Source organism: Panthera leo, chromosome B2, assembly GCF_018350215.1.
Source record: "Panthera leo isolate Ple1 chromosome B2, P.leo_Ple1_pat1.1, whole genome shotgun sequence".
Taxonomy (NCBI): domain Eukaryota; kingdom Metazoa; phylum Chordata; class Mammalia; order Carnivora; family Felidae; genus Panthera; species Panthera leo.
In genome coordinates, this window is record NC_056683.1 from 36913636 (window position 1) to 36927967 (window position 14332).

Here is a 14332-nt window from a genome sequence, read left to right on the forward strand (position 1 = left end):
AGAAGTAAGAAATCAAATCGTTAGAACCTCTCATTTCCGGGGATCTTTGCAGGAGTAGGATATATTTTAAAAAATTTTTCCATTGTAGCAAGCAGATTCTATTCCTATGTTATTAATGAAAAATTCCACCATATTTAAAAATATTACTATATTATTAGCTCTTTCAAAAATATACAACTTTATTAGTTCATATTATTAAAATACATATTATTAACAAATAACCAAGTCACAATCTAACAATCAGTTTGTATTTATGTTTCTCTAACATTTGAGTAATTATAGCTGGAACCACACATTGACATTAAACACCTCTTCTCAATATTATTTCTTCTCTTTTAGGTGCTAGAGTAAGTATTGAGGGCACAGTTAAGTTAAAGAAGGTAGACAATGTCGATTTTTCCAAACTGCATACTTTTGAAGAAGTGACAGCTGCAGCCAGCAATTCAGAAATGGTTCGTCAGCTAGAGGATGTGCTGATGACATGGTACAAACAGATCGAACAGGTGAGCTAACTCAAGTATTACATCAGATATGAGTTGTAGCTCTCAGCTGTGTCCTAGCCATTGCATTGTGTCCCTGAAAGTAAAGGGAAGAGGAATCTTGCAGATTTGGTTATGAAACTCAGCTTATTCTTGACCTCAGTGCAAAATCATTGTTTTCTGGGGGCCACTGAAAATCAATTTTAATTTTAAACATTTTAAATATTTTTAAATATTTTTAGATATTTTTAAAAAATATTTTAAATACTGTAAAAATATTTAAATATCTAAAAATATTTTAAATATTTTAAATATGTCTCACTCTTAAGGAGGAACCATAACCATATGGGTTGAGAATGAAAAAAATGAGGAATCAGGAATAGCCAGTGTTCATTCCAATACTTTATATATAGTTTATACTCTTCATAAGAGAAAAGAAGAGGATACAATGAAGCAACTATAGCCACAGTGCTAGACACTAAATAAATACCTCTTGGTTGATCAATGGAATTGTCTATGTTGACAAAGATGTTCAAACTAGGCTCATTCATGTCACTACCACAACTCTCTGGCCAAATAAATTCTCTCTGGCAGTAGGGAAAGCAGCAATAAGAACGGGGCATATGTTAACATTCTGAGAGGCGCCAACCTACATTACCCATACTGCCCCAAATCAGGCACTATGCAATTGCTCTAAACTGAAAGAGGCCTCTAGGAGCCAACTCACGGATCTCTAGTTCATGAGCACAGGTCAGTGGAGCTAGAGAAGAAAACGTTCAGTCAAGTGAAGACTAAGGCAAAAAAAAATCTTGAGTAAAAGCTAGAAAAAAGCACTTTCAATTTACCTCTCTTAGAACTATGTTAGAAGAAAGGAGGTGCAGTTGGAATGGAAAAATTGGAGGACTTTGGAAACTCCACCAGGGCCTGGAGTGCTGGTCACAGAATTTGTTCCAGGTGTCACTAGGAAATTGAAGTGGATAATAGAGCACCGCAGGACTTCTGTACCCACTTACTATGTCGCTGGAGGAAGGGGGAGCTGTAACCCATTGTGGAAATCGGGCTCTGTCCTACACAATGGCTGAGGAGATCCCCCCAATTATTGTAATCAATCAATATAGATTTTCTTTCATGAAAATGAAGAAGCAAAAGAAAATAGCTGAGATTTAGGGAGGTTTAACAAGTTGAAATAAGAAAATCACATTGGGCAATTGCAGCAAATGGCTCCAATTAAGTAGAATCAATGCAGGAAATGGGAGAGATCTTTAATTTAAAATAAACATCTGAACCATGACATCTAAAATAAACATTGACCTTGTCATACACAAAAATTAGTCAAGATAAATTATAAACATAAATTTGAAAGCTAAAAATGAAAAAAAAAAAAAACCCAGATACACACGACAAATTGGATGAATCTCAAAAACACTGTGAGTGAACAAAAGCAACCCTAAATAAGTAATGTGAAAAATAAAACAAAACCTATAAATGAATCAGAACACAACATAGGGCTCTATTGATATCTTCTTAAGGTACAAAACTCAGAAGCCATGAAAGAAAAAACTGACATATTTGACTACATAAAAACAATTTACTAACTTCCATATGTCAAAAATTACCATGAGCAAAATTAAAAAACAACTTTCTTGGAGAAAATATAATCAGCATATATAACAAAGAGTATCCATAATATGTAAAGCTCTTCTTTACATCATTAAGAAATGGGCAACATTGAAAAAAAATAGGCCAAGGATATGAACAATGTCATTCAAGGAAAGTACATGGAGATATTTGACCTGGGAGTGGGTGGGAGGGGGGTTTAGGAGGTCATGATATCTTCAAATATTTGATGGGATTTCATGTGAAATTAAACTTGCAGTGTATGGCCCTAAATGGCAGAAGACCAGGTGGTGGCTGCAAGGAGAGAGATTTTTAATCTTGAAATCAGGATAATTTTCTCACAGAATCCCTTCTTCACATACACACAAATACAGAATGTACTGCATCCTGAAAGTACCCAATTTGAGGCTGGTATCTATCTGCGAAACATGTTGTAACAGGAATTAAATTTCAAGAATTTTCATTCTTTAATTCTGTGATTCAAACTAGATAGACCTTCAGCCAGTTAAGAGAAATTTAAATTATGTCTAGTGTCCTCTATTTAAGGTGATGAGGAAGCTTGTGATAGGATTAGGAAAGAGTTCTATACAGAATGGTTAAAATTAAAAGCAAATAACTTTCATGGAGTGAAGAAAGAACCTTCATGGGTCTGAAAAATCAACTATGTATTTTACTTCCTTTGTATTCTTAAAAATTCCATCACAATTTGAGTTATGTGAAGCTATAAACATAAAAAGTACAGAAAACAATATAACAAAGACCCCTGAAACTACCATTGAGATTAAATAGATAGATTCTCATTTTACTTCAGATCTGTTTTATTTTCTGCCACATTTACTTCAGATCTTGTTTTATTTTCATGAAAGCCTCCAACCCATCCCTTTCCTTCCCTCTATATTACCACTATCCTGATGTTTTTGTCTCTCATTCTCCTGAAAGTTTTACACTTTTATTGCATTTTCATATTTATAAGCTTTAAATTATATATATTAAAATTATATGTATACACTATGTATATATATAAATACAGAATATATATTTGTGATTAAGGTCTTTATACAATTGGTATTTATAATATCATTTCACAGTTTATGTTTTTTCTCATTTAGCATTCTCTTTCATCTATGTTGGTACAAATAAATTAAATTATTCACTTAACTACTGTCTGGTGTTCCTATCAGTTTATTATATACATTTTCAGACATTAAGATACATTTAAGTCATGTCTAGTATCCTGTTTAAGGAGGTAGAGAGATTTGTTCATCCATTCCCTCAGAAAGACAGTTGTTTCTATTTTTAGAAATTCAGTTAATTTTTAGAATTCAGTTAATACCTTTGTTCAGATCTCCTTTGCACAGGTTCTAGAGTTTTTCAGTGGAATTGCTGACAGCAATAGCATATGGCTTTTTTTATTGGCTATTACATAGCCCTCCAAAGAGTGGTTATATTAACTTACTTCATTTTTATAGAAGCATATGAGAGTTCCCATTTCTTCAAATCTTTTGTTGCACTTGGATCATTAGATTTTTAATCTTTGTCAGTATGTTGGGTGTGGAATGATACCTTATTTTGTATTACTCTGATTTCTATTGAGGTTGAATGTGTTCAATGGCTATTTAAGTTTTCTCTTTGTTGAATTGCCTGTTCACATCCTTCACCTAGTTTTATTTCAGATTGCTTGATGATATCTTACCAAGTTGCTGGAGTTTAAATAATATTTTCCATATGTTAACTTTGTTGGTCTCCATTGTGTCCTACATGTTCATTTGGTATGGTGTCTTTAGTCATGTGAAAGTTTTATATTTTAATGTAAACATATTAGTTACAAATTGTAATCCAGCTTCATTTTAGCTACCTCCAGTGGTAGGAACATTGTGCTTTTTGTATTTTATTTAAGAAACTCTTTTCTACTTAAATATTATGTAGATATTCTCCTGAGTTATTTATTTACCTTAAATATTAGTGAAATCTACAGAAATAAATACCATAAAAGAAACAAATTGTTGTAAAATGAACACTCATGTAACCTTTGCACAAGTTAAGAAGCAGCATTACCAGCACCTAACAGTCCCCATGCATCCCTCTTCCCAATTTTAACTCCCTTTTCTTTCCCCAGTGGTAACCATTTTCTTGACAATTATGATATTTAGTTCCATGCTTACTTCATCATTTTCCCCTCATCTCCTATGTTTTCTTTAAAAGTGTTGCCATTTTGTTTTTAATATTTAGATTTGTAATCCATCTGGAATTAATTGTGTATGTGGAGTAGGAATCTAATTTTGCCTTTTTCCATATAGTTAGCCAATTGTTCCCAAAGTTTATTTAATAGCCCATTGTTTCCTCCTGACAAATTTTTAATATCACTCTGTAATATATAAAGTTTCTAAATCCCTTTGTCTATCCCACTGGTCTACTTATTTGGGTTTTACACTCATGTAATACTGCTTTCATTTCTGTAGTTTTTTACTAAGTCAACATTTGTCATGACAAGTCCCTTTATGTATTTTTCTTCAAAATTGCATTGGTTATTTCTGGTTAATTATTCTTCCAAATTAATTTTAAGACTAGCTTTTCAAGTATTCTGAAAAACTCTATTGATATTTTGATTGGTTTTCATTAAATGTATACATTAATTTAGAGAAAATTGTCACCTTTATGTGGTTGAATATTTCCATCCATGAACATGGTATTTCTCTCCATTTATTTAGGTCTTCTTTTGTATGCTGAAAGTAAGTTTTCTAATTTTATCCACAAAGATATTGTACATCTTTTGCTAATCTCTAGATATCTGATCATTGTTGTTTGTTACAGCAAATACTATCTTCTTTTAGAAATTACATTTTCAGATTGCTATATGGCTTGTAAAGAAATGCTATTAATATTTATGTGTACATCCAGTAACCTTACTGAATTGTTCACTTTTACTTATTATAGAAGTTTGTCTTTAGATATTCTTGAATTTTAAAAATGTAGCCAAACATATCATCTTTGATTATGACAATTTTTTTTGAGAGAGAGAGCACACAAGAAGGGCAGAAGGAGAGAGAGAGAGAATCTTAAGCAGGCTCCACACCTAGTGCTGAGCCGGATGTGGGGTTCAATCTCATGACCGTGAGATCATGACCTGAGCCGAAATCAAGTCTGACACTCAACCAGCTGAGCCACCCAGGCACACTGCCATTATTGTTTTTGTTTTTTTTTTAAATTTCCAATTCTTATGCCTTTTGGTTGCTTTTCTTGTTTGGAGACCTCCATTACCACATTGAATAGTAGTGGGTGGTGTTAGTGGCAAATTTTTCTTGTCCTGGGTGTTAGAGTGATATTTTCTAAAATTTCATCATTAAATATGAGGTTTGCTATAGATTTTTGGTAGATACTATTTATCATGTTAAAGAAGTTCCCTTTTGTTCTTAGTTTCCTAAGAGTTTTTCTTTTAATTTTTTTTTAATGTTTATTTTTGAGACAGAGAGAGACAGAGCACAAATGGGGGAGGGGCAGACAGAATCTGAATCAGGCTTCAGGCTCTGAACTGTCAGCACAGAGACTGACACAGGTCTCGAACTCACAAACCATGAGATCATGACCTGAGCAGAAGTCAGATGCTTAACTGACTAAGCCACCAAGGCGTCCCAGTTTGCTGAGAGTTTTTAATATTCTTCAATTAAAATTTATAAAAATTTTTAGCTTCCTTTGAAAAGATACAAACAATGAGGTTTTACCAAAGAAGAAAGTAGCATTCTTAAATTCCGTGAATTTTTTTTTTTTTTAATTGCAGGTACTTATTGAGAGTGAGCAGATGAGAAAGGAAGCTGATGACTCAGGTCCACTTACTGAATTGGAACACTGGAAACGCATATCAGCCAAATTCAATTATATCATTGAACAGATTAAAGGACCAAGTTGTAAGGCTGTCATAAATGTGCTTAATGTTGCACACTCCAAACTGTTAAAGGTAAAAGGCCTTTTATTTTAAAATTTGATATGCTTCAGAAAACCAACTAGAAAATTACCCTTCTTGAACTGCTTCTTCACATCATATACTGGAACCATGTGTCGAGAGTTTTAAACGTTGAGTGAGGCTCTCTCATATTCCACAATTATTTCCCAAAGAGGAAAAGGAAGTATAGAAATGAAGACTTATTTCTCAATATTTTGTGTATCAATTTTGACAATACTACTATGGAATGATTGCTATTTATTTTTAAGTTGCTTTTGAAATTGTGAATCAATAGAGGCTCATTGAGGTAAAGAACTACATAGAAAGTCAAAAACAAAAATGTGCTCTTGTTAGATAGCTCATGTCCACTAGTCCACAGTTTGGTTTGATTTTTTCTGGGTCCTTTTATTTTTCTGTATTCTTTCTTTAAAAAATTTTATCTATATTTATCTATATCTGTATCTGTCTATCTAGATATATATCCTTTTTTCAAAGACCCAAAATAATGCAATGTTATAAATAACTAACCTAGAAAAGTCACTCCAGATAGAAGCAAGTCCAGCTTAAGCCTACAGACAAAATGTTAATTACAAACAGAATGAGTCTTTAGTTTTAGTAAATCATTTAAGGTGTTTATGATAACTTTGTCTTGAATAATATAAGAAACAGATGTATCAATCACATTTCAGTATCAGCTACTTTAGTATATGTATGATTATGGAAAATAGCCTGAATTTCTTTTTTTTTTTAATTTTTTTAATGTTTATATTGAGAGAGAGAGAGAGAGAGAGAGAGACAGTGCACAAACGGGGGAAGGGCAGAGAGAGAGAGACAGGGAGACACAGAATCTGAAGCAGGCTCCAGGCTCTGAGCTGTCAGCACAGAGCCTGACGTGGGGCTCAAACTCATGAGCTGTGAGATCATGACCTGGGCTGCAGGCAGACGCTTAACCGACTGAGCCACCCAGGTGCCCCCTGAATTTCTTGACTAAAATTAAGTACAGTGATATATTTGGATGTTTCATGGAATTCTTATACATTTTTTCCCCTAGAATTGGCGTGATTTGGATGCAAGAATAACAGATACAGCAAATGAATCAAAAGATAATGTCAGATATTTGTACACTTTAGAAAAAGTGTGTCAACCTCTCTATAACTATGACCTAGTAAGTATGCTTTTTAAAGTGTACTTTTAAAAATAACTCATTTTAAAATAACTTAATATATGTGTATTGGGAAATGTATACTGCAGAAAAATTATATAAAAGATATATTTTCCTGTTATACATCTATCATGAATTATAAACTTATTTATTATTCCAAACTACATCTAAATATTTGACATTATCATGAGTATAATCTCATTTGTGAATTAAACTAATTAATCCATTGCACATCACAAATTACCCCAGAACTGATTCGCATAAAACACAGTTCCTATAAATCAAGAATCCAGGCATAGCATAGTTTGAGTGTCTCTGCCTCAGGGTGTCTCATGAAGTTGTGGACAAACTATTAGCTGGGAATGTGGTCTCACTGGAAGTGGAGACTAATAGTTGGAGGGTCCACTTCTAAGCTTGCTCATATGGTTGTTAGCAGGCCCCAGTTGCACACCACATGAGTTTTTACATAGGGTAACTTGCTTCCCCTAGGGTGAATGATCCAGGAATGAGCAAGAGAGCGTGCCCAACCAGCATTACCCTGATATCAAAGCACTACAAAAAGAAATAGAAAGATATCCCATGTTCATGGATTGGAAGAATGAATATTGTTAAAATTTCCACACTACCCAAAGCCATCTATATATTCATACAATCCCTATCAAATTTCCAGTGACAGTTTTTGCAATAATGGAAAAAAATCCTGAAATTTATATTGTACGTACCCACAAAAGATGTCCACTAGTCAAAACAATCCTGAGAAAGAATAATAAAGCTAGAGACATTGCACTTCCTGATTTCAAGCTATACTGCAAAGCTAGAGTAACTAAAGCATTATGGTACTGGCATAAAAATAGACACATCAATCAGACAGAAACAAGAGAGATAAATCCTCACATATATGGTCAAAAATTTTTGACAAGGGAGCTAAGAATACTCAGTGAGGAAAGGATAGTCTCTTCAATAAATAGTATTGGGAAAACTGAATAATCATATGCAAAAGAATGAAGTTAGACCCCTATCTTACATTGCTCACAAAAATTAACTTGGAATGGGTTAAAGACTTCATTGTAACACAAGAAACCATAAAACTCCTGGAAAAAAGAATGGGGAAAAAACTTCTTGACATTGGTTTTAGGGATGACTTTTTGGATATTATATCAAATATGTAATATTATAATATATATTATGTATAATATAATATTATATATAATATATATAATATAATATAATAATATATAATATATATAATAATATATATTATATAATATATATATTTTGTATATATGTATTAACAAAATGTAAAGGCAACCTATGGAATGGAAGAGAATATTTGCAAATCATATGTCAGATAAGGAATCAATGTTCAAAATATGTAAGAATTTATACAACTCAATAACAAAAGCAAACAATATAATGGAAAAAATGGGCAGGAACTGAAGAGACATTTTCCCAAAGAAGTCATCCCAATAACCAATGAGAACGTGAAAGGAAGCTCAACATCACAAATCATTAGGAAGTACAAATCAAAACCACAATGTAATATCACTTCATAGCTATTAGAATGGCTATCATCAAAAAAACAAGATAACAAGGATGTGGAGAAAAAAGAACCCTTGTCCACTGTTAGTGGGAATGTAAATTGATGCAGTCACTATGGAAAACAGTACGGAGACTCCTCAAAAGATTAAATAGAATTATCATATGATCCAGCAATTCCACTACTGGGTATCTTTTCAAAGTAAATGAAATAAGGATATCTGCACTCCCATGTTCATCACAGTATTACTTACTCATAATAACCAAGATATGGAAAAAACCTAGGTGTCTATCACTGGATAAGTGGATATGTATATGAAAGATGGAAATCTTGCCATTTGTGACACGGGTGGACCTTGAGGACATTATGTTAAATGAAGTAAGTACGACAGAGAAAGACAAACACTGTGTGATCTCACTTACATGTGGAATTTTAAAAAGCCAAACTCATGGTAACTAACTCATAGAACGTTAGTTGCCAGGGCTAGAAGTGGGGGAAATTGAAAGATGTTGGTCAATGAGTATAAAATTCCAGTTATAAATCCATAAGTTCTGGGAACCTGATGTAGAGCATGGTACATTTTATCCTTTCTTTAGTAGAGAGGGGAAGTCAAGGAAACTAATATTTGTTGAGAACTTATGGCAGTGTTGCCCAACTTTGGCTGGGTGTTGCCTCTTTTGTGCATCACGTTTAGCCAGGAGAGTTCCTCAGGCAATTGTGTTTTTAAAGGTGTCTACAGTCTTGAAAACCCCTGGCCTTTTACTGTGGGCATTGTAATATATACTTTCCATGCATTTTCATTCTGTATGCAAAACAGTCCTCATTTTAAAAACGAAGAATAGGGGCGCCTGGGTGGCGCAGTCGGTTAAGCGTCCGACTTCAGCCAGGTCACGATCTCGCGGTCCGTGAGTTCGAGCCCCGCGTCAGGCTCTGGGCTGATGGCTCGGAGCCTGGAGCCTGTTTCCGATTCTGTGTCTCCCTCTCTCTCTGCCCCTCTCCCGTTCATGCTCTGTCTCTCTCTGTCCCAAAAATAAATAAATAAAAAAAAAAAAAACAAAACAAAAAAAAAAACAAAACAAAAAAACGAAGAATAGAATTTGAGCATTTCTACAATTGTAAGTCATGAGACTGAATTTGAATCTAGCACTCTGGCATTTTGCTTTGTTTTTGTTCCTACTTCTCCATGCTGCTTCTTCAAGTTATTCTCTAAGTTAAAATGCTTTCAAAATAATTTATATTAGTGTCTGATATACATATTCAGCATTCTCCATTCTAATTTTTGAAGACATAGTCAAAGCTTCCACATACATGTTGCCATTGGCTATATGGTTTGGTTGGCCAAACTTTTTAGGGAAAGGTCAATGCTGGTTTCATCCTGGAGTCAGGGAAAGAGGATTTGGAGAAGATAGATATGTATAGGGGTGGTTCATATCCATTCCAAGATGGTTCCGTTAACCAAGGAGTTTAATGTAGGTGAGGAGGGAAAAATGTAGAGTTGAGAGCCTTGGTCAGGACAGTTCTTACGGCCATGCAGGAATCTATTCTCCACCAGAAAGCACCATGAGAGAGAATAGGAAGACTTCCAGGAGCAGTCTTGGAATTGATTCCATAAAGAGATGATGGGTTTTATTTACAGCTTATTTACACCTTTAGTACCAGCAACTGGACTTCTGCTGGGGACCTTTTAAAAATCCGTTTCACATTAGAACATTTTGCATCACTTTTTAGGTGTTTGTGTGCATATGATCATGAGTAAAACAAACCAAATTGGTAATAGAGAATTATGGCCATTACTTGGCTCACTCAGGAGCTCAGTGACTTGATTCCCCAGCTTTATAGCATGTGCAGTTAAAATCTATTTCTTTTTAAAAAAAAATTTTTTTTAACATTTTTATTTATTTTTGAGACAGGGAGAGACAGAGCATGAACAGGGGAGGGTCAGAGAGAGGGAGACACAGAATCCGAAACAGGCTCCAGGCTCCGAGCCGTCAGCACAGAGCCCGACGCGGGGCTTGAACTCACAGACCGTGAGATCGTGACCTGAGCCGAAGTCGGCCGCTCAACCGACTGAGCCACCCAGGCGCCCCAGTTAAAATCTATTCTAAGAAAAATCAGAATTATCACATGTCACATGCATTTGGGCTTACTCACAAGAGTTGAAGATTCAAATATTAAATAGACATATATTTAAAGTCTATTCTAGGAGGACTACCTGCAAGTAGATATTGATGAAACAAATGTAACAAAACATTAATTTTTGTCAAGTGTAGTGATGGATATAACTGATCATTATACTATTCTCTGTACTTTTCTATATTATTTAAAGCTCTTCATTATAAAAAATAAACTTGGAAGAAAGGTACAATGCTTTTTATTGTTATCAAGCTCTCTAGATTTTTAGGTGTACTAATTTCAACTTCTTGGTTCAAAAGACTTGTTTAAATTTATAGAATTTTCACATCTTTTAGTTCTGGTGTTCTTTTCATCCTAGTAATTTAAAAAATTTTATTCGATTGCTCTAGCCATGGATATACATTATTATTATTATTTTGTTGCTGTTGTTGTTGTTATTGAGCTTTTTATATTCTCTGATGAAGGAATGTTTCAAACATTATCTTTGATATTAAAGAAGTACTAATAATACTGTCATATAATTGCTTCCCCCTCATATAGTCACTATCTTCGATGCATTCACTATTCTTTTTATCCTCATTTTCTTTACTCTCATTAAAAGCAAACAGCAATTGCTTTGGTTTGTAACTCACAAACTAGTTTAGCTTGTAACTCACATTTGAGCAGGAAAAGTTCAGAGGACTCATGCTTCCATTTCTTGTTGATAAATTTTATGAATTTTATGTTTAATGTTTCATTTTATTATCTTGCTATTGCACTTTCTGGGTATTGGCATATCTGTCGTGTATTTTACATATAAAGTGTCAAACGCTGTGTACAGATAGGTAAGAACTATGTGCTCAAGGAGCTTCTCTAATAAATGATGTTTAAATTTAGATGAAGGTCATTTTCCTGATGGACCCATTTGGTGCCATCTCTGAGCCTTCTTCACTGGAGCTAGGGGCACTTTGTAGACTTGCTTTATTGAGAGTGGAAGGGACTCCTGCAAGGCTTATTTTCATTAGACTCTTTCTGATATACAGATAACACATATAATATGAATTCTGACATACAAGGTTACCTACAAAGTAATGATGTTAATTTACATAAATCACATACGATTGATTTAATTAAGCCATAGTTAACACCTGATGCCTAGGACATACAGTACACTATTCAGTAGTTATTTCTGGTTTTATTTTGTCATTATTAAAGAAATCTTTTAGGGGCGCCTGGGTAGCTCAGTCGGTTAAGTGTCCGACTTCGGCTCAGGTCACAATCTCACTGTCCGTGGGTTCGAGCCCTGCGTCGGGCTCTGTGCTGACTGCTCATAGCCTGGAGCCTGTTTCAGATTCTGTGTCTCCCTCTCTCTCTGACCCTCCCCTGTTCATGCTCTGTCTCTCTCTGTCTCAAAAATAAATAAATGTTAAAAAAAAATTTAAAGAAATCTTTTATATATTCTGTTTTGTCCTAACAAAAGGCAAGCTCCTTGATGATGGAACAGCCATTGACCTGTTCTTCCATCCTGATTTGTGTCATAGTTAAAAGCAGGGTCTCAAAATCTCAGGCACATAACTGTAGTTATGTAACAACTGTGGGACAAGGTACTTAACTTCCCTGCTTCTATGTTTTCTCATCTGCACAATGGGAATAATCATAATACTTTATTTTTTAGGTTCTATGACAGTTATCTTTCTCACATTTAACATCTCTGTACTCAGAGCACATCTTATAAGAGAGTCCAGTCTTAGGAATCATTGTGGATGTGACTGGACACCATCTTAGATTATTAGTTTTCCGATTGAAGTGTTTTTTTTTTGTTTTTTTTGTTTTGTTTTGTTGGTAACATTGGTATGAATTTAGACTACGGTGAGTAAGTAACCAGCCTGTGGTACAAATCTTCAGGACAGTTTATTCTCCCACCATACCCAAGGAACAAGATTTGGACATGGAATCTTTCTTTGTTCCTGTCATTTTCTCCATGGCTCCTTTATTTCATGATTACATTTACAGAGGGCATTTAGCCTGTTGGTGGCTTAGTTTTATGGGAGAGTTAAAACTTCCCATATTGAGCATTTTTTTCCTTTCTTGCTAATGTATAAAGAATTGGTGCCATCTTGTAATCAGTGATGTTTCAGATGTGATGATCTAATGTACCTTAAATGATCATTGTCAGCATAAATTAAGGTAATATGTGAAGCTCTTTGCCTAGTGCCTGGCATATCGTAAGCATTCAATATACATTAGTGATGGTTTATGTCTCTCTTGTACTTGTTTCCCTTTGCTGAATGCTTTTCCACTTGTTTCACTGTTTTGCATGTATCTCTTCCACTCTGTTGTAACTGCCTCTAGAACTGTCCTTATATTTGAATTTATATATTTGAATTTCTCCCAAATATTCTCCCAAATTTCTCTCCAAAACTGGTGGTAGTTAGTAGTTTTGCTGAAAGGTGAATTGAATTGCACAAGTGGAAATAGGTTTTAGTCTGATCTCTGTTTTAAACTAGCTTTCTGGCCATAAGCAAGTCACTTTACCCTTGAAGATATCAAGTTTCTTCATCTTTAAATAGATTATCTTGAACTATTCATCCTAAAATCATTTTCACCTCTTAAATTTTATTTTTAAACAAACTTTTAAGGTTAGATGTACAGATAAGTTACAATGACAGTACAGAATCGTCTTCAAGTTTCTCCCGTTAACACCTTGCATTTTCTTGGTACATTTGTCAAAACTGATATTCTTTTTCTGTTCCAAGATCCAGTCTGGGACACTACATTGCATTTAGTAAAAGTTGACTTTAAGATCAAAGTTTCAGCCTTATTTTATGCATGTTTAGAGTTTTGAATTTTATAGAATATTGTTTATTAAAAATATAAATATATGACGGACTTCCCTTAATATATTTCAATTTTAGGTTTCCATGGCACATGGAATACAAAATTTGATTAATGCCATCAGAATGATTCACGGTGTGTCACGGTATTATAATACCTCAGAGAGAATGACCTCGTTGTTTATCAAAGTAAGTTTCCAAGGAAGAAATCACACATGTCACCCTGTAAAAAAGTTAATAATACTTTCCCTCGGGGCCAGAGAAGGGAACTGGGAAGTTTGGGTGCCTCTCCGAGTTAGGATTTCAATACTTCCAGTGGACAAGAAATGAAAGGTGTTGACTGGTTAGTTGTACTTAACTGAAGGTGTACCCTCTTTTTGTTAGAGGTAAGCCCTCAGGTTTTTTGTTTAAATGTAGCTGGTGCTTTTCTAATTTATTCTGTTCAGATAGTTTCCTCAGGACCTAAGAATTGTGTCCACTATTACCAATGTGTCTTTAGCCTCTCCCGGTGGCCCTGTAGTTTGTGTAAAATCTTCCTCTGATGACATATGGTTCATCACTTAAGTAACTTGAAAAATCATCCACGAAACACATGAATAGAATTTCTTTGTGATTCAAGCAGAACATAAATATATAAAGTAACAGTCACATTTC

General features: G+C 34.3%; 1 protein-coding gene across 7 annotated transcripts in view; it reads left to right on the plus strand.

Moving 5' to 3' along the window:
- Nucleotides 1–14332, plus strand: part of DNAH8 (dynein axonemal heavy chain 8) — a 333661-nt gene that overhangs the window by 33860 nt on the left and 285469 nt on the right. For all 7 annotated transcript variants that reach the window (XM_042938633.1, XM_042938632.1, XM_042938634.1 and 4 more), the window contains exons 8-11: nucleotides 340–503; nucleotides 5872–6048; nucleotides 7085–7198; nucleotides 13760–13867. In XM_042938633.1, coding sequence (XP_042794567.1) covers nucleotides 340–503; nucleotides 5872–6048; nucleotides 7085–7198; nucleotides 13760–13867 — 563 coding nt within the window. The remainder of the gene's footprint in view (nucleotides 1–339; nucleotides 504–5871; nucleotides 6049–7084; nucleotides 7199–13759; nucleotides 13868–14332) is intronic.